Consider the following 20,533-nt stretch of genomic DNA (forward strand, 5'->3'; position numbering starts at 1 on the left):
CAGTCCCCCTTCTGCATTGCATGTTCCACATTCTACATTGCAAGTTCAGCTTTAATCAAACAAGCCAGTCCAGAAAAAATGTCTATCAAAGTCTCTCTCTCATCCATGCAAATACTTACATTAGGATTCCCTGCTGGAGCCTGACCAAAAGACAACCAGGCTGAGTTTAGGCAAGTAGCTCTCTGGAATGGTTTAGATGAACAGGGGCAAAGGCTGGATAACTTCTGCAGTCTTATCTTCTGTGACTCTGTGAGGGTTCTCCTACCCTCTTGGAGGGTAGCAGGTGCTCTTACAAAAAGCCAATATGCTCTCCAACAATAACAAGGAGTTTAAAGGGAAGTCATTAGGTTATGCACAGTGCTGAATTCTGCATAAACCAGAGGTCTTCTCTCACAGCCCCTCACTGGGTTGCTCTAATATGGCAGGAAGTAGTGAGGAAGACCATAATCACCAGCTGGAGGGTAGCGTGACTCAGCAGTATACATAATTCTGGGTAGCCAGAAGGGAACTCGTTCTGTAGTTCTTTTTGTGCATCCAGATTCCTGCACTGAATGCATTTTAATAATGAGTCTTTGCAATTACAGGTGACTATGCCTAAAGCACCGTGGGTTCCCTTCCTCCAGCCTGTGATTTAACTTCTCTATCATGACTACCTGAGGTATTGCAAGCCAGCGCTGCCTCACAAGCCAGGCAGCAGTGGTTAGTTACAGCAGCACTGTTCAGGTAAATAAGGCTTTGGCAGATGAGCTTTGATTGCTTCTGCTGCAGCAGTTTAAGGCATTACTGCTCTGCCAGTCTGCCCTGGTGGTCTCCTCCCCTGACAGGGGTGGCAGAAAACAATATAGGTCCCGTGCCTCTACTGGTGCTAGGTTTGAGGAAGGTTATGACTATGATTTCTAGATTGCAGACCCAAAAAGCAAGGAAATAAAACTTCTACTAACTCCAGTAGCAAGGTTTTAGATGGCATTTTTCTCACGATTTGAGGCCTGGTAAATGACCTGGAGTGTGAGCATACATTGGTTCTAAGGCTGTAAAAGTCATTCTGTGCGGTAAAGTCAGAGGGGCAAGTGAAAGTTTAGGAAATGTGATAAACTCTCAGCCTTCTCAGGAGAACAGTCCTGCTGAGGGGCCAACGACTTGTTAGAGACAACTGAAAATGTCGCATGCATTTATTCTGTGCAAAACCAACCAGCCAACACACTAACCCCCTCTACCTGCAGAAACAAGAGTTTTTTCAGTTGGAAAGTGAATACAAGTTCTTTCCTTAAGGTATTACAGTGTTCAGTTTCCTGCTGCAAACTAAATGCTGATATTATTGCTGGTTTTTGCAAGTCAATAGTCTGATGGAAAAAGCAGGTGAGTAGGAGAGGCAGGGGCTATTGGGATAGATGGAGCAGGAATGGTCAGGAGAAGGATTATCAGGAGAGAAGAAGCTCCAGGATAGTATCTGCCCACATGCACTGCTGCTGAACTGCGGCAGCAGACTCTCTGAATGTCTATAATTTAGAATTTCTTTGAAAAATAAATGTAAGGGATGAGCTCTTCTGCTTCTCTCCAGAACCAATTCTGATCTCAGTCTTTGTTGGTTTTCCTGGCACACATTTCCTGGTTGCAAAAAGCTTTTATCCAACCCTATCAAGGAGTAATAGGAAAATGTGCTCTGGGTTATCCTTAGATATGCATGAACCTTATACTTGCCTGTAATGATGAAACCATGAAAAAGTAGAATGAGGCAGATGGGAACATTATGACCATAGATAGAGCCTAGCTAGATCCTTTGATAGAAAGGGAAATTCTGCCATGTGTTATACATTTAATTTCAATTTACATGTACCAAATGTAATTAGCTACCATAAGCTTTTGTGTGGGGAGAAGCATCTGTAAGAAAACCCAGACTGCCTGGCAATTGCATGCTTTCCTAGGGTGGTATCTGTTAGCGTTTTGAGGTTTTCACTGCAGAAGTAGAAATCAGACACTGCTTGGGAGTGCCTATTGTCAGGACACAATATCGTGTTTAAGGCAATGGTTTTTAGCCTTAGCATGGATTAGGAAGGAATGAATTATGTGAGGAATGTGGTGGTAGAGTGGTGGTTACATGTTCATGTTATTCTGCTCCACTATACATATTGTGAGAAAACTACACAAAAGAAGTCAGGAAATGATCTCATAGACTCTTCTAGCCATGTTAGTAACCACGAAGGTGGAAGGAAGCATAGAAACAGTAAAACCACCCAGGACACAAGGGTAGTCAGGCTGCCTTTTATCACCCATTTCCCTGTTGACTAAGAAATTGTATTCTTTTCTGTGGTTCAGACTTGTCTGTCCTTTAAGATAGATGCTTTTAAAAAGTCGACACACAGAGACAAAAACAGAGGACCATTTTTAAAAGGAAGAGGTGTATTCTGTACAAGATTACTGAGAATGTGTGGGAAATCCTTAAATATTGTAAGAGTGAATATCCTTCATTCTTGTTTACGGAGAGGGTGGTTTATGCAGAATTGTATTTAGCTATGTCCTCCATGAGGGATAACCCGATGTAGGAAGGGCGGGTGGAGGTACAGATTCCCTCCCTTTGTTGACTGCAGCACCCGAATACCAGCTAAAAAAGCTCCTGGGCTACAGAAGTTTATTTTTCATTGTACATATACCCGTGCTTTCTAGGTGAGTACAGACCCACCAGTCTCACCGCAATAGCGTGCAAGACTCATATCCACGGTTTGAAAAAAAAAAAAAAAAGGATTTCAGGGCACAGAAGTAACTAAAAAACGGGGAAAACACACTACAAGTTTACCTAGGCTATGCCGGGCAAGACTTAACCGAAACAATTTGATTTGGGAAGGCTGGCTCCGCGGAGGGCGGCCGTAGGAGCGCTCTCCCTGCTGCTGCCGCCAAAATCACCTCAGCGCCGGGCGGGGCGGGGCGGGGCGGGGCAGGGCGGGGCCGCTGCCCTCGGGGGACTCAACGGCGCCCGCAGAGGGAACCGCCAAGCTGGCGACTTGCGGGAGCCGCGGGCAGGTCTGCCGGCAGGGGTAAATACATCAACAGATCCCTGTTCTCTCCTCTGCTGCCTCCCATTCCCACCGGCAAAGGCCCGCCACGGGTTCTGGAGGGCGGGGGGGTGGCGGCCTCGGAGCGCCGGTCAGAGCCCACCGCGGCCCCGCAGGGGGCGCTCGAGTCCCGCCTCGTCTGGGCCGCGCTGCGCTGCGGCTGCGCGGAGGCGCCGGGGCCGCGCGCACGCGCAGGGCGGGGAGGCGGGCGCTGGGCGCCACCGCCGGTCGCCGTGGTGCTGCCGCCGCCGTAGTTCCCGGATGTAGCGGCGGGCGCGCGGGGCCGGCGGTGGCTTGGGGCTGTGGGGCGCGGGCGGGCGCCGCGGGGGGCCGCGGGGGAGGGGTGCCTAGGAAGGTGGGAAGGAAGGAAGCAAGGAGGAGTGGGCCGGAGACTCCCGCCGCCCTGGTCGCGTCCCCCGGCCCCTCGGAAGGGTCCCGCCCTCCCTCCCTCCCTCCGCCGCTCACCGTCGCGCCAGGATTGCCCCTTTCCCCCCCGCCCCCCTCCCTCCGTCGCCGCGCCGTCACCCGCGGCCCGCGTCCTCCCTCCCCGCGCCCCAGGCGGCCGTCCCCATCGAGGTCCCCCTTCGCCGCCTGCGGGCTGCGCGGCCCCTCCAGCCGCCCCGGGGCCCGGGCCCGCGGGGCGTCGCCGGGATGAGCAGCTCGCGGAACAACCGGGTGATGGTGGAGGGAGTCGGGGCCCGGGTGGTCCGGGGCCCGGATTGGAAGTGGGGGAAGCAGGATGGCGGCGAGGGCCATGTGGGCACCGTCCGCAGCTTCGAGAGCCCTGAGGAGGTGGTCGTGGTGTGGGACAACGGCACCGCCGCCAACTACCGCTGCTCCGGGGCCTACGACCTCCGCATCCTCGACAGCGCGCCCACCGGTGAGCGGCGGCCGGGGGCGGGGTGGGGGGGAAGGGGCGAGCCCACACGACCCCCTCGAGGCTGTGGTGGGTGCGAGGGGCAGCACCCCAGGGTCCCCGCAGCGGGGTGAGGGTCGGGGGCCCGTCCCTGGGGGCGGATTGTTCCCCTCCTTTCCCTTTTCGGGGTGCGCCTTTTCCTCTCGGTTTTGGGGGGGAAAGTCAACCATCCTCCCCCCTCCCTTCGTAGGGTTGCGCGTGGGTGTCCGTACGTGCGCGTGCATATGTATATATACAAGCTAACTTAGAATAAATATGTAGCGTGTGGCCGTGGGGAGAGGGAGAAGTTGTCCTGGGACTTTTAAATTGGGGTAGACAAAGCAAAAGTGATCTGCCGTAGAGAGCAGGCTCCCGGTGTGCTGGGGTGGGGGTGTCAGTGGAGGGAGGGAACCGAGAGGATGGTACCTCAAGGTTTTGTTTTGGTTTTTATCCCCCCCCCCTTGAATTATATTTCAGAGCTGTTTTGTAAAATGGTGACAGTCATTCTGAGTCACGTTTTTGAGGGATTGCAGAAAAGAGGTGTAGCACCTTTTTTGATAAAGATTAAGTGGTTGAAATACCGTTTTGTCTGGTAATCTGCACGTTGCCTTTTATCTGTATTGCCAGACCTGCTATAAAATAGTGAAGGTGTTGGAAAAAAAATGCATTCGTTCATTCTTGTAATTACTTGACTGCTTGATATTTATGCTTTAAATTCAGTCAGTTTGGACAATGGGTTTAGATCTGCACTGACATTATGCGGCAGTGTTAGTGTTGCAAACGCTGCAGGGAAGTGTTTGTTTTAGCACCTGTTTTTACAGCGAAAATTCACAAAGAAAAATACATTGTTTAGTTTCATCAGAAACATAGTGAGTTGATTTGGGGCTGGGCAGGATTGCCTCAATAACGAGGTGATCGGACCGATTTGTTGGGGTACTTAGATGTACTGGTTTTGTAATGTGTCTTTCATTTAGAATATGATGGAGAGACCATCTTTGAGCCACCTATGTGTAGTGTTACAGAAAGGAAAATAGCAGTGGGTTGAAGCTAACAGACTTCTGAAGAGACACCATGATGGAATTTGTTCTAATTAAGAAAATCTTGCTAAGGAAGAAACCCAACCACCGCACATTGCATTGTGAGCCTTTGAGATGAATTTATTTTTTCTATGTCTGGGTACCTTCCTCTCCCCTGACTTCATGGCTGGTTTTTTGTTGTTGTTTTGGAGGGTAGATGCCATTAAAATGAGCTGAAAAGCTTTTTGAAATGGACCTTGGAACAAGAAGTTAAGAGTAGTCTTTCAGGTTGTCAATCCTTGTCTTGCAGATGTTTATGCTTTGAAACTTTACCTGCATTTGATGTCCTGTAGAAACCAGTGAGACTACTTCTGCTTAAGATTGAAGTGTATGCATAAGTGTTGAATATAAGCCTTGAATGCTCATTATTCTAGCTCTGCTTGATGTATTTGCTGTTAACTGCATCTGGAAGCCTGGATGTAATACTCAGTTTTAATTCCTTGGGTTTTTTGGGGGTGGGTTTTTTTTGCTGCTTTATTCCTTCTAATTTTCAGTTATGTTTATTCTTTTGTATTAGAATTTTAATTTCTGTTTCAGGTAGGACTATGTATATTGCTGTGGGAAAAATTCATAATCATTGCTGTTTTCAGGCTTTGCAAAATGAAATTTCTCTTCCTGAGGTTTTTGGCCAACATGTGCATCATCCTCACAGAACTGCTCCATAGAACTAGCCAGGGTTGCTTTTTGCTAGAGGGAGTTACTTTTGAGTCATGGTTCCCTGAAGGTAGGAAGAGTAAAAATCTGTAAAGTAGTAGCAGCAAAAGGGCAACATTCATGGAATTAGGATGCTGTCAATTTGGAGTGAAATCCTGGGTTTACTGATTTACTTTGTATTCCCGGGCAAATTGCTTCCCGCCTTCACTTTTCCACCTTTTTGCAATTACTTATTTTTCTCCATGGTATTGATTATCCGTTGTTTAGAATAAGGGACTCTGACTTTGGGTGATAATTTGATACTATCTCTAGGGACATTTAGATAATTTAGATACAAATAGTTACAGGAAAAGTGGGATTAGGTGACAGGAATTTCTAATGGTAGTATTAATAATGATGCTGTTGAGCAAGGAAATATTATAAAATATGGAGTATTTTTTGTTTGATGATACTTAGCACAGTGTAAAATCATGGCTCAAAATGAAGAAAATGTCTCTGATTCATAAATTTACAGTCATAACATGACTGTAAGTTTATAGTGAGAATAAATATAAAAGTACAGCAGTAGAAAGCAAAATTAAATTATTTATTGCTAGGAGTTCTTTTTATTAGGTATTCAAAACCAGACTTGCTATAAGCCCTTAAAAGTAGTGCTTGCAGCCAGAGTTGCTGCTTTGATGAGTTTGAGGCCTGTGCAGCCAGAAACAGGAGTGATGCATCAGGAACCCATTGTGTTATAGAAGTAATGTTTGAAGTTCATTCTATTAAAAAAAAAAAAAACAACCTACCTGCGTTGGATACATGTATGTGCATATATATATATGTATATGCTTTCCCTTTGATGCCAGAACAATGCTTCATATACTTAATGATGTACTGTTCTTGTATTTTAATGGTTGTAGGCTATTACCAGCATTGTGAGACTACGTTAACTTTTTCTAAAACTTAAATTCCATTACTAAGATTTTTGGATGGTGGTCTTTAAAATAAAAACTCATCCATGATTTACATGAAGTATCTCTTGTAAGCTCTTTGCTTCAGATGTAGTCATCTGGGTAATGAATGATTGGTGATACGAAGTTTTGTTTTTCAGTTATGTCTACCAGGCTAGCTGCATTAGGTGCCCACTGGTGATCATATGTACTTTGGCCAGCATTTCTTTAAGCAAGACAGAGCGATTGAGAGGGATTAGTAAACAAAGAATGAAAAGAAACTAAATTAGAAGAAAAGAAACTAAGTTAGAAGAAAGGAAACTTGAGTTAGGTCCTGCATAGTGGCCTTCTAAATGGAGTAAGTGGTGGGATGCAATATATGAGCAGTGCAGTGTGGTTGCCTGATTACTTGCAGATAAATCATGGTCTTTCTGTAAAGTAGCTTTGTGCCTGCATCTAGGAGTCTTGAGAGTCCCCTTTTTCTGGTAGTATTGTGGAAAAAAAACCAGAAAGGAGCAGTTTTCTGAGTTGCTGAACAGAAGTTAAAAGTATATAAACCCAAGCTTTATATTTAGAAGGGAAGGCAGCCTTTTGCCAGAGGTAAAGGCTGTACAGTAGCATGTTTGTAGAGGGCAGTCCCGACTGTTAACATAATACTCATGATCATTACAGAAACTTTCTGTGTTTATTCTCTTTCTGAAGATTTGCTTTCTACAAAGCTTAGGCTAAAATTCATTTGTCATCCATTTCCTCTTTTATATATATGGTTGGTTCAAAGTAACAATGTTATTTTCCTGCTGAAAATATTTACCCAATTGTGTTTGAATAAGGGGAGGTGGAGGGGCTGGAGTTAGGAAATGGAATCTTGACATGGAATTATCCTGCAGCTAGAGCGAGCATCTGTGCCGTGTGGAAAGCTCTGTGTGTTGTATTGTGCTAATACTGAAAATGTAGGTGTTATCTGTTGACGATCTGAGTGGCTTTCCCTATTAATATTAATAATTTTCTGTAAACTGAAGAGTTGCATAGGTCATCATGAAGTCATACATGTCAGAACATTTTAAAAGGTAGACCACCTCAGATGATTTATCCTATGTATTTGTTTATTTGTTCTTACTTTTAGCACATCAAGTGTAATTTAAGGCAAATAGTCAAGATTTTTTTTAGTGGCTATTTGTAAATACTTAGAGAACCCCTCACAAGTAAAAAAATCTAATAGCTTCATGAGCAGTGGTACTTGGGAAGCCTGGTTTTTTTAATAAACGTGTCCTTTGTTCTTCCTGCCCTTCCCCCATGTCTCCTACACAATAATCGTCTCCCTCCTCATGTATCTTGTGATACCCTTACCAGATAGGACATATGCGTTGGCAAGTTGGGCATCTCTTGTCTGTAATAATTGGTCAGCTGGCTGCTGCCAAACAGAGTATTTAATAGATGAATAATGTTTGTGGGGACACTGATTTGAGTTTTCACACAATTTTTCAGAATCTGGTTAATCTGTAAAAATTCTTTCTTTTCAGTTTGCCTGGAATCTGGCCATAGTGTAAAAATTATCTGGAGTGAAAGAATGGGAAAAACAAAACATTGCTATTGCTTTTTAAATTGGGGTGTAAATGAATTGGTTTTCTAAGTAGTTTATGGTATCCCTTGCCTGATGTAGTATTGTCATATGATATGAAAGAATTTTGACTTACTAGAGTTCTGTAGAGAATAGCAAGTCCATTAGAAACCAGATTTTGTTGATTCTGAGAAGTAATTGAAATCACTATTGACTTAAGCTGTGCTTAAGAGTGAGTGGTATTGATATCTCTTGTACATCTTACTGTACTGTTAAAACATTCTTTTGTTGGACAGCTGTATATTGCCACCTAATTAACTTTAGCACAAAAGAGAGATTCTTAACAAATTCAAATAGCAATTTGAGCAACACTGCTTCTATTTTCTTTCACAGCTTTAAGAGTGAGCATGGGTTTTAAAAACTTGTAGGCAAAGGCTGTAAAATTGATGTATAAATGAGTGGTGACCGAGGAATGGTGGGCTAGGTAATCCAGGGAAGATTTGGGAATAGATGAGAGAAGTGAAAATGACCATGGCAGAGACATAAAGGTAGGAAACTAATATGAAATGCAAATAGTAAAAATACTAATAACAAGTGGATATCAGGAATACTGGATTTTATGGTGTACTAAGGTTGGAGGGACATTAGGAAATGGCAGCTATTTAAAAGTAATTGAGCATGGTGAAAGTACCATTCTCATTACCTGGTTTCTTTTGTTTTTTCAGTATACTATGGAGGATGATACAAAATCTGCTTCGTTTTGAAATAGCTTGCTCGTAGGAAATCTTGAGAATCTTTAGAGGTTTCATTTTTGCATTATCTCATTTTTGAGGTAAAGTGCTCTTCTGGTTCACAGCTAGCCAGCTGCAGGGCTGATGTTTGAATTCTGAAGTTTTTGTGGCACTTTAATGTATTCCAGTGGTTTAATTAAGGCAAGCTTTCCTAATACAAACTTTGTAAAGTTTGTGTTTCTCAACCTTTCTTAAACAGTCTTCCTTTTGAAGAGCAGAAGTGGTTTGTGTGACAGATACAGGTTGCATTTGCGTCAGGATTTCAATTTGTCTCCAGAGCCTACACTTGACCCAGTCTCCTGGTTTTCCCTGTGTAGTGTGCCACAGTTTACATCATGAGGTGGTTCTGGAGCACACATTGGTTTACTTTTTGGTGAAAATAAGTTGAAAGATAGGATCTCAAAGCTGATAAGCATTCAGTTCACTGGGCTAGAGCAGAGCTAGTCTGAAACATTAGAAATAATGTCTCCTTCCCTCCCCATAAATGTGTGCCGCCATCAGGTCCTCAGGACTGAATTTTGGTGAGTAGATGGAGACCACGGTGATGTAGGCTGTCCCCTTACAGCCAGTGGAGGGCCACGATGGAGGAGGTATCCATGCTGCAGCTAGTGGGGGACCCCGTGCTGGAGCAGGTGGACATGCCCTGAAGGAAGCTGCAGCCCATGGAGTGCCCACGCTTGAGCAGTGTTTTCCTGAAGGATTGCAGCCTGTGGAGAGGACTAATGCTGGGGCAGGGAAAAGTGTGAGTAGCTATTGAGGAATGGGGGGGAGGGGGTTATGGTCAGTCCACAACTTCGCTGAAATTTCTTCACAGAAACGGTTGTCAGGCACTGGAATCGGCTGCTCAGGGAAGTGATTGAGTTACCATCCCTGCAGGTATTTAAAAGACTTGTAGATGTGGCACTTAGGGATGTGATTCAGTGGTGTATTTGGTAGTGTTAGGTTAATGGTTGGACTCAATGATCTTAAGAGTCTTTTCCAACAGAAATGATTCTATGATTATCTCCCCTGGGGAGAAGTAGAGAGATAGAAGAGTTGGGAAAGAAGGAGTAAAGTTGCATCTTGGAAGAAGGGGGAGTATAGGGAGGAGGTGTTTTAGTTTTTATCTTTCTCAGCATCCTCTTTTTTAGTGGGCTATAAATTTAATTTTCCCCAAGCCTGCTTTGCCTGTGATGGTAATTGGTAGATGATCTCACTTTATCTTGACCTGCAAGCTTTTTCATTTTCACTCCCTATCCTGTTGAGAGAGAATGAGAACATGGCTGGGTGGGCATCTGGCAGCCAGCCAAGGTCAACCCACCACACTTGTGTACCTATAATATCTACCTCAATTTAGGAAAAAAAAAATTCTTTCAACCTTCTTTAAAACTTACTATTGATTTACACAGTTCATTTTGTTTGTGTTATGAACATGAATAAGAGTTTAGCTATCACATTTTGTGACCCAGTAGTACACCTTGTTTTGCTTTTTTTTTTAGCAGATGAAATTAAAACTTAGTTCACTGTTACCAGAGGCATACAATTCTACTTCTCCCTCCAGATCTCTAGTGCAGTGGTTAAAAATTCTGTAACAGGATTACTTGCCTGCTCCTGCCCTGCAATGCTTTGTTTGTTGTGCCAGCAGTGTCGTACAGCACCACAAAGAATGGGATTGGGAAACCAATCCAGTTGAATATTTTTCCTCCTGGCTGTTTTCCAGCTGGGTATGTTTCTTGATCCAGTTTACAGCTCAGCTCTGGCATTCTTTCCATTAAAGAATGGAGCAGCATGGTCAGGTGAGGCATGCGCTGAAGTGGGTGTTGCTGCTGGAATCGTGTTTCAGGGAACGGATGAAGAAAGGCTGTATATCTCTTAGGGTGGTGTGTAGGGATCTGTGAGATAGAGATGTGACTCTCTTGATCAGAGGCTTCAGATATGCACTGTTGTCTTTTAAGTCCCAGATGCTATAGTCAGTAAAGTGACTTTTGAGTCAAATATCTTCATATGTTTTTTTCTTCTTTCTAAGGAAGTTTCTCTGAGTTTTTCCACAGCAGCTTTTTCCTCACTGGCTAGAAATGTTTAGTTTTTATTTGAGTTTGCTGTGAGATGACCTAGTTCTGTATTATATGACTCCTGATTATACCTCTCTTTTTCCCATTTTCCTGCTGTTTGAACAAATTGAAGAATCCTGCAGCACTCGATTCCTTGGTCCTTCTACATCCAGAATAAATGTGATCCTTGGCAAACTCTTCCCTGAAGTTCAGCAACTGTTAAAAAAAAATCCAAAGATGTGCAAGTTCTCTGTTTCTATGTGAAATGCCAATTTAGCAATCTTTTTTTTTTTTTTTAAAAAATACCATCCCTCAACCCTAAGCACCATAACTAGTTAGACTTTTTAAGCAAGGCAGCAAAACACTTAACTGGTTATTGGAGTCCCTTTAATGTACCTGCTCTTGAAGACAACCAAAAAACCAGTGAAATGGTTCAATACAATTCATAGCAGTGAGACAGTTACTGTGAGATCATAGCTAATTCTATCTTATTGTTACAGATAATCAACAGATACCAGACATCAAAGTCTCAGTACGCATAACAAGATAGCTAGCGTTCTGCTTGATGTTAACCCACCGTGTTGGGAAGAAGGTCATTGACAGAGTTGTGTGGGGGGAGAAAATGTATGGGTGTTTTCCAAGTTCTTGTTCTGTAGAAAAATAGCCTTTTTAGTTGTTGTTACCAGGCAGCAAATACTTTTTAAATATAGAAAGCTAGTTAAAAAGAACGATTATGGTATACAAGGTGTGTTGTCTAGCAGTTGGAGTTGGCAAATAACATTGTGGGTTATAGGACTTGTCTTTGACAGACCTTCAGAATTTCAGCACAGACTTTGTGGTCGAAGTATGGATGCCACCTTAGTCATGAACCGCACCAGGAATTACAGTGATCACTTGGTATAACATCAGCAGTTTCAGGGTTTTTGTTGTCACTGAAGGCTATCTTTGACTGCCCTGAAGAGCTGCTCAGATCTCTGTGGTGCTATGTGCAGTCTTTGCTCCAAATGTGTTGCCTTTTCCAGCCTTACCTAAATATTTATTCCAGTGTTCATGCATCAGAAAATTTTTTAATTGTGAGGCCAGAAATCTTCCTAAATTTATAATCAGGGCTGAAGAGGGTGGAGTGAGAAGCCATCTTAAAGAGAAATGAACACAAGATGATTTTGCTGGCATTCAGAGGGACCTTGACAGGCTAAAGAAATGGGCCAGCAGGATTCTCATGTAATAAAGGGAATGGCTGAACCCTGCACCTGAGGAGGATTAACCTCTGCACCAGTACAAGCTGGGGACAACTGCCTGGAAAACAGCTATTCAGGAAAGGATCTGGGGGTCCCAATGGACAGTGACCGTGAGCCAGCAATGTGCCCTTGTGGCAATGAAGGCCAGTGGTATCCTGGGCTGCATTAGGAGCATTGCCAGCAGGTTAAGGGAGGTGATCCTTCCCCTCTACTCAGTGCTAGTGAGGCCACACCTGGAGTACTGGGTCCAGTTCTGGACTCCCGAGTGCGAGAGAGAGGTGGACATACTGAGTGTGTCAAGTGAAGGGCTGCAAATGTGTTTGAAGGGATCTTAAGGCATCTGGTATGAGGAGAGGCTGAGGGAACTGGTGGTATTTAGTCTGGAGAAGAGAAGGCTCAGGAGGATCCTAAGAGTATAAATACCTGATAGAGGCTGTAAAGCGAATGGAGGAAGGCTCTTTTCAGTGATGTCAAGTGACAGGACAAGAAGCAATGGGCACAAATTGAAATACAGGAATTTTCACTTAAGCATAAGAAGAAACATTTTTGCTATAGGGATGATTGAACACTGGAACAGGCTGTGTTGTGGAGTCTGCATTCTTGGAGGTGCTCAAAACCTGACTGGATGTGGTCCTGGGCAGCCAACTCTAGTTTACCTTGCTTTGAGCAGTAGTGGTTGGAGTAGACAATCTCCAGAAATTACTTCCAACTGAGCTATTACATGATTCTGTGAAATGATCAGACAAGAAGGCATTTCCTTCAGTTTTGCCTCTCCAACTGTTGCTTTTTCTTCACTGTGGATGGCTCAGCTGTTGGATAGAAGTCACTAATAGGTTTATAGTGAATTTGGCAGTCATTTCTAAAAGCATCCCTTCTGGAGGGGACAAAACCTGTTCTTCCTCAATAATTCGAGAGTGATGTTGTTTTTTGGCTGGTTTTTTTGAAGTTGAATGACTGGGAAAAATCTGTGTTACTCCAACCTTTTAGCGCTCATTTTTATCTTGTGCTACAGACTGAATGCCAGTGCTTCTCCCTTCTATTGCTCAATTTTTTCCAAACAGCAGCAGAATTTTTATTTTTTTTATATAAACTTGTGGCTGTTCATGGTATTCAGGATGCATGGATGGAAACTGTGACTGATCACTTCCACTCTGCTGTAGCTTGACAAAGCTGTAGGAGTAAGTCTTGACAACTCAGTTTTTGTGGAAGGCTGGGCAGAGCACATGCTGATGGGTTACATCTGGTCTGTCTCTGCCCCATTCTTTTCAAAAATACCAACATATAAAGCAGTAAAATGCTTCAAAAGAGGTAACAAATTTTCAGGAAGTTTATGGTATCTATCCAAGAGAGCTTAATTTTTTCCTATATAAAAAAGAATAGAGGTAAGCACTTACCTTTTCCACTGTACAAAATGTGTAAATCAAACCAATGATTTTCAAACTGTCATGAACAGCTGAACAGAGTGGCCTTCATGGTATAACATCTGTTGATAGTCTTAATCCAGAGATAAATTCCAAATTGTCTGTATATTTTGATATACACATTTCTGACCCTTTAACTTGTAGTTAAAGGATTTCTCATTCTCTTTCTCTGATTTGTATACATAGAAAAAACCAAACATAGCTTTTCTCAGCTCCTGAGAAAAAGCTCTTTGGAGCTCTTTGAGCTGAGAAAAGATACAACTTTTCAGGAACAGACTGAGAACTGGACATATGAGGCAAAGTCCATTATATTTATGCCTCAGTCATATAGCCTGATAGGGTATGACTAGCAGCCTTTCCTTATTGTTAACTTTTTACTATATGGTTTCAAATTATAGCAGTGCACAACAGAAATCTATGTAGTGATGTGGCAAAGTTAAGTTTTTTTTCTTTTTGTCCCCACAGGTATCAAGCATGATGGAACTATGTGTGATACTTGTCGACAGCAACCCATCATTGGCATCCGATGGAAATGTGCTGAATGCACAAATTATGACTTGTGCACAGTTTGCTATCACGGGGACAAACATCACTTGAGGCATCGTTTTTACAGAATTACCACACCAGGGAGTGAAAGGTAAAATTTATTTTTTTTCCCCATGAAATTAAATAGGAACAGTTACTTGTGGTTAGCTTTTAAACTGCAGATTTGGTTACTGAAACTTGGATTAAGTAGGATAGTGGCTTGAGGTGTAGATTCTTTACTGGTTCTACCTCTTTGTGAGGGAAGGTAGCTAGGACAGATCTTTGGAGCTTGGAAAACATGGAAATTTCAGAAAGAATGGAGTAAAGAGTTACAGTGTGATTATTCAGTTTCTTTTCTCATTCCAGTCTTCCTACGTCTTGTGTTATCATATAGCAGCTTTAAAACAAAGGCAATTATCTTTACATAATGTATAACCACAAAATGATTTGTCAATGAATTCTTGAATGTGAAAGTTTTACTAGGTTCAAAAATGGTGTAGACGGATTGAGGGCAAAATACCCTCCTTCTGGGCTATGAAAAACAGAATGATCTTGGAGATAAAACCTTTGACTTGATCTGCTTAAACTACTCACTACAGAAAGCGGGGAAAAGATGATGTGAAGGATTGTTCTACCCTTGCCTTGTTTTTCATGTTCTTTTCTTAAGCATCTATTATTGTCTCCGAGGGAAGAACTGAGCAAAATTGGCATTTAGTGTTCTTGCATAGCTCTTCTTGTGTTCTTTACTTTAAATAACTTGTCTGAATCCAAAGCCCCCCTCTGTCATGATTTATCTACTGGTTAAGTGAGAACAGTGATATTTGCCTGTTACTAAATACTGGGAGAGTTATGGTAAAGCATTGTTTAAAGACTACATGCTGCGGTATCACCTCTGTGATAACTCTCCAGAATGTTCTTTTGTTAAATCATTGGAAGCTTTTTTGTTAGATATGATATTCAGTTAAACGCAACACGTGTGAGACAGCATTTATTTCTTCTTCTTGAAGAAGTAAGGTTTACAAATATGTTGTAATTCAGTGGTGTGCTTTTATCAGTGCTTTTACAGTTAAGGGAAGTGGTTGGAGCACACAGACTGAGTTCTCATATGGTGTTTTGTAGGGACTGTGTTTATTTTCTCAAGTGTTTGCCTTGAAGTTTAACTATAGCTTAAATGCTCAGGTCAGTGGGTTAATCAAAAAATAGCTTCTGTTTTGTTGAGATTCATGCCAGCAGATGTAGGTACCAAACAGATATCATAAGCTTAGTGTCTCAAATATAATGTTTAATGCAGAACAAGACTTGGAAGTTAGATCCAAGAGTAGAAAGTGCTGGCTTAGTGTAATTAATAGAGAATGGGTAACAAAATACAAATCTGTTTTTCTATTTATTTCTTTTTAAAAAATCTCATTGCTTTTGAGAATGCTTGCCAGACTTTTTTTTCTTCTACTTTTTTTTTTTTTAGCTGATGTTTACTTTGTAGTTTTAAGTGGTCTGTTAGAGCGTATAAAACATAAGTTTTAGTTTTGGAGCTAGATTGTACACAATGTATAGAATTGCAAGAAATCTTTTGCATCTTGTCACTTTCTCCCTATCTTTGTTTACTCCCATTGAGTTGTTTTGCAGCTCTTATCTAGAAGGCAGCTTCATCTGCCAAGGAGCTGTTTCTATTGGATCAAGCTAAGCTGAGAAGATTTTGTTAAAGTGAACTGTTTGAGGGAGGAGAAAAGGGCAAAGCAGTGCTATTAAATTTGAAGGGTATCTCATTGGAAAAATGGCAAGAGGCATCTAATGATGTTTGGATGAAGGAAAGCATAAGCTCTACCTATTTTCTTCTTGAGTTGGGATATCATACGGCAGCATACCAAAGTAATGTATGCTGGTTTTTGTCTCAGTTCTGTAGGTGTTGAGGACTTTCTAAAATGCTGCTATAAATAACATATCTTTGTGTTTTCTATCACTTTTTTATATTACTTAGATAAAAATGGCTAATATTTTCATCTGCTCTTTGCAATGATACTAACAGTTTAACTTTTTCCTTGTCTGCCATCTGCTGGCTGTTAAAAGTTTAGCAGGAGGGTGATAAATTCCTGAAAAGGTCAGGAAATGTTCAGAATTTCAGTTGAAAAATAATTCTGTCTGGCAACATTTTCCTGGCATGAAGTAAGAAATCTGGTTGCATGCAAGCTGGTGGCTTTTGAGATGACTGAAAAGGCAGGAAAATGTTTGTCTCTTTTTTTCTAGTTGTAAGTTAAATACTCATAAAATGTTCTGTTTGGACTTACCTACTTCAGTTCTGTTGAAGTCGGAGGGAATGAAGAGCTCTGCTTTAGAAGAATAACATGACTAAAATAAATGGATGGTGATATATTAAATTAAATTTGCCAAGATATGCTGTAAGAAGTATGTAGAAATTAAACTGACACATGGAGGGGAAAGAGATGTAGCTCTTACTTAATAGCATAATTCTGAATAAAAACGGCAGGGCAATTGCGGGACAGTAATATTGGCCTAGGGTGCATCTAAGAGAAACAGAAGTGTGTTGTTTATATGACTCTGTATGTTTCTTTAATGATTTTAATAATATGAGTACAGATCTATATGTAAGTGGTTACAAGATTATTGCTGGTTGTAGGAAATTTGGAGAATTATCATTAAATTATTATAATTAAAAACTAATTATAAACATACAGTAAATCAGATTTAGGAATATCATGGTTTTTATTTTGAGGGCTTCTGTTTGAGTTGAGAATTGAATGGATATGATTCATGCACTGAAATCTGTGCTTATGGGGTTATTTTTGTTTCAAGATGCTCTCCTCCTTTCCCATCCCCAAAGATTAATTTTGGACTTTATTATCTTGACATTTGTGGGTTCTTCTTTTAATAACTTCAGGGTATTGTTGGAGTCTCGCCGTAAATCAAAGAAAATTACAGCAAGAGGAATCTTTGCAGGTGCCAGGGTGGTGCGAGGAGTTGACTGGCAATGGGAAGATCAAGATGGTGGCAATGGGCGTAGAGGGAAGGTAAAAATAAAATGGTTTAAATAAAAAGATTTTTGCATGCTCATGTAATGGCCTCAGTGGCCTTTCTAATTGTGGGTAAAAGTACCATCATAAAAGTTACTTTTTTAATTTGTTGGACATTATTTAATCTTATTCTGTAATGCTCCAGCATTTACAAAGAGGAGGGGCATGTATACTATGACCAGTTATTTTAAATTTAAATTTACTTTTTTACAATACCAGCACAAAATCTTTAATAAAAACTACTAAATTTTTGTCTTGGTTGGTCTGTTTAAGATCTGGGGCATATTTCAGCATTACTAGAGAGTTGGTATAAAACCAGAGCTCTCAAGTATAGCCCTTTCTGGTCATCACTGCATTCTGTAGTCTTATTGCTTGTGGGTCAGCACATTTGTGTAATTCTTGCTCTTGGTTTTCACGGCTTATACCCTGGACTTTTGTTTTTCATCTAATAATTATATGGACTTTTTCAGTTTAAAATTAAAAATTTTGCAGATGTTGGATGTGGATATTATATTACTGGCTTAGGGCATGATATGAATGTGTTTTTATATAGTTGTATAATAAAAATATTTTGATTTATTGAAAATCGCATGGAATTATATGTTGCTAATCATAACCTTTGCAAAGTTTGCATTTACCTTGAGAAATAATGAAGGTTTGTTACAAGTATGAACATACAGCAGGGAGTGTAAAATACTATGACTTTAATCACCAAATATGAGATGTTCTAGAAAGATAATTGGATGCCCTTACTATCTTGGTGAACTGGTGGTTCTTGTTGCATTTATTTTTAGTACGCTTAAGCAGCATTTAAAAGAAAGTGCAAAATTCCTGAATAAGGTATTTATCCTATTTTATATCCTAGACATTTTTGGAAGCTTTAGGACTTTTAGGGATTTAGTTTTGGATTTTATTGGGAGGAAATAATAAATTTACATCTCTTAAAGCAAGTGATATTCAGGTGCAGCTTTTTTCATCTGATTATTTACCCCTTGCTGTGAATTTGGCAAGATACTTTGAAATCTCTGAAACTTTGCAAATCAAGAATCTTACTCTGCATTGTCTTTATGTACTAAACTTGAATTAGTAGGATTATTTACAACCTGAAAATATAAATAAATGCATATAAATGTTTTTAACAAGGAAAAGCAGATGGTAGATAGCAGAAACAGCTCTTAAATACAAATAAGAATGAAGACAAATTCTGGAAATGGATTTTTTTTGAATAATGGAAGTGTTTTCAGAATTTGGTGCATGGCCTCATGATTTCAGAAGTGTCTTTTGTACTGTTGTTAAAAAGATTGGCTTTGGAAATAAAACTTTGTCTCGTAATACAGTGCACTGCCACCAGGCTAATAGAGGTTAAACCAGGTAAATTGGAGCAATTAAGATAGTTTTCATCCTGTTTTTCTTAGTTAAATGCTGCTTCTAGTAAGAACATGTCAAAGCATTACAAAATAAATTTTTACAGTTCAGATTTTGTTCTCTACTTAAGGAGTTAGATTACCTACCAAATACACAAAAGAAAAATAGGCCTAAAAAGTATATATTCAGGCTGCCATCTTATTAAGACACCTAGGGAACACTTGTATCAAACTGAAAACAGCTTCAGGATAAATTTGATTAAATTCAGTAAAACTGCTGTATCTTGAATTATTCTGAGGAGATGAACAAGGTTTTAAGTTCAAATTGTGCTTCTGAGTCTTTGTTCTAGAAACAGTTTTCTTATTTTTAAAACTGAAGGTAACTGAAATCCAAGATTGGAGTGCGTCAAGTCCACACAGCGCAGCATATGTTCTTTGGGACAATGGTGCTAAAAACCTTTACAGAGTTGGCTTTGAGGGCATGGTAAGTATAAAAGAACACAAAGGGTAAAATGCATGGTGGGGGAAGGGTAGTAAGAATAACTTGTTGTGCTTTATTATCCTGCTTTTCTAATATCCTTTGTCAGTTTGCATGCTGTTAGTCAGGCCATTGTGAATACAGCTGTATGGATCATGCATATGTATTAGTAAGAAAGTCTGATCTGGGTATTTATAAAACATGTGAATAGGGCTGATTTCTGCTAGAGGATAGTAAATGTTTACATCGCGTACGTGACTATCTTACTGTGCTACTATTGTGCTTAAATTAAAATTCAGAAAAGGAGAAGAGTCTTAGTTATGAACTTCTTAAAGACCCTATCTCTTTAACTCCTGAATTCTTCAGTTCACTTCAAATTTTGGTGGGATTACTGCAAGATTTGCAGTTTTTAAAAAATTACTGGCAACACTCAGAATCCTCCTGAGAGCAGGTTTTTTTGTCAATGAAAAGGTGTTGAATTAAGTTACAACTGTAATTTGCTTTAGCACTAGATTTTTCTTTTCACTTCCTAGCTTCTACAGCTACTTCTACAGCTTTAGAGAGAAAATGGGTCAGGCTCTAGCCTAAGTGCCTTCTGTTGCTGTGTTTTCTTATCCTAATGGGGGTCAGGGAAAGGTTACTTTGATTATCAACTGCTTATAACATCTTAATTAGCATTTTCTTTGCATGATTTTTTGTTTGATACTGCAGAGGAAAACCATGTTAACTTAACATTGAACTGTCATCTTGTCACATGTGTATCAGTAATAACATGTTAAACAATGACTAGTCTACTTGTTTTGAAAGTAAAATATTTTGCCTTATAGCCTCACTTGAAATAAAGTTTAGAGTAAAAAATAAATACTAAATACGACTTTTGCAGTAAATTCATATTTCAGTGTCAGGTTTAAAAAGGGTAAACATCTTTAGTGCAGGTCAGCTTTTCTGATGCATGAAGGTGCTAAGGATAGAATATAAGTCAGTATTGAATTACGTGCTTCGCGGTCCTCCCCAGTTCTAAAGAAATTCCTTATGTACTAGTAAAATGGGAAGAAAGTTCTATGTAGTATTTTGTAGTATAATATTATTAAACCAATGGTTGGTATCTCCCTCTTATATTTGATTGTGGTGCGTGAAAAAGGAACACAATTACAAAACCTGGATAGCGTGAGATACAGATCAACTGATTTTTTTTTTTAAAACCTTTTTTCCTGCAATTTCAGTTACTACGTTAGAATTTGTGGACTGCATAGTAGGAGTTCTGTGGAATCATTATAGATTCCTTCTGGCCTCAGAAAAAATACATTTAAGATAAATTATATTCTGTTCTGAAGTAGTTATTCCCTTAATAATAAAAATATTATTCATAAATCAACTATATTCTGTTGCCAAACTACTGCCACATAAGGAAGTGTTAAATATTTCTAGAATACTTAACTACTGCAGCTGTAAATTTGAATGGATAAGGGTGACCCCACAAGATTTGTTCAAATAGAAA

At 40.5% G+C, this 20,533-nt stretch overlaps 1 protein-coding gene across 6 annotated transcripts in view; it reads left to right on the forward strand.

The window, feature by feature from the left end:
* The first annotated feature begins 3,279 nt into the window (after positions 1 to 3,279).
* Positions 3,280 to 20,533, forward strand: part of MIB1 (MIB E3 ubiquitin protein ligase 1) — an 82,627-nt gene continuing 65,373 nt past the window's right edge. For 2 of the 6 annotated variants that reach the window (XR_012630267.1, XM_074879334.1), the window contains exons 1-4: positions 3,280 to 3,927; positions 14,108 to 14,279; positions 17,061 to 17,190; positions 18,937 to 19,041. Coding sequence is in view for 5 of the 6 variants with exons in the window: in XM_074879334.1 (XP_074735435.1) it covers positions 3,699 to 3,927; positions 14,108 to 14,279; positions 17,061 to 17,190; positions 18,937 to 19,041 (636 nt within the window). In the remaining variant the exon portion in view is untranslated. Of the gene's footprint in view, positions 3,928 to 9,454; positions 9,696 to 14,107; positions 14,280 to 17,060; positions 17,191 to 18,936; positions 19,042 to 20,533 lie in introns of all 6 variants that reach the window. The other 4 variants (XM_074879315.1, XM_074879324.1, XM_074879357.1 and 1 more) reach the window with 3 other exon arrangements.

Source organism: Strix uralensis, chromosome 1, assembly GCF_047716275.1.
Source record: "Strix uralensis isolate ZFMK-TIS-50842 chromosome 1, bStrUra1, whole genome shotgun sequence".
In the NCBI taxonomy this organism is placed as follows: Eukaryota; Metazoa; Chordata; class Aves; order Strigiformes; family Strigidae; genus Strix; species Strix uralensis.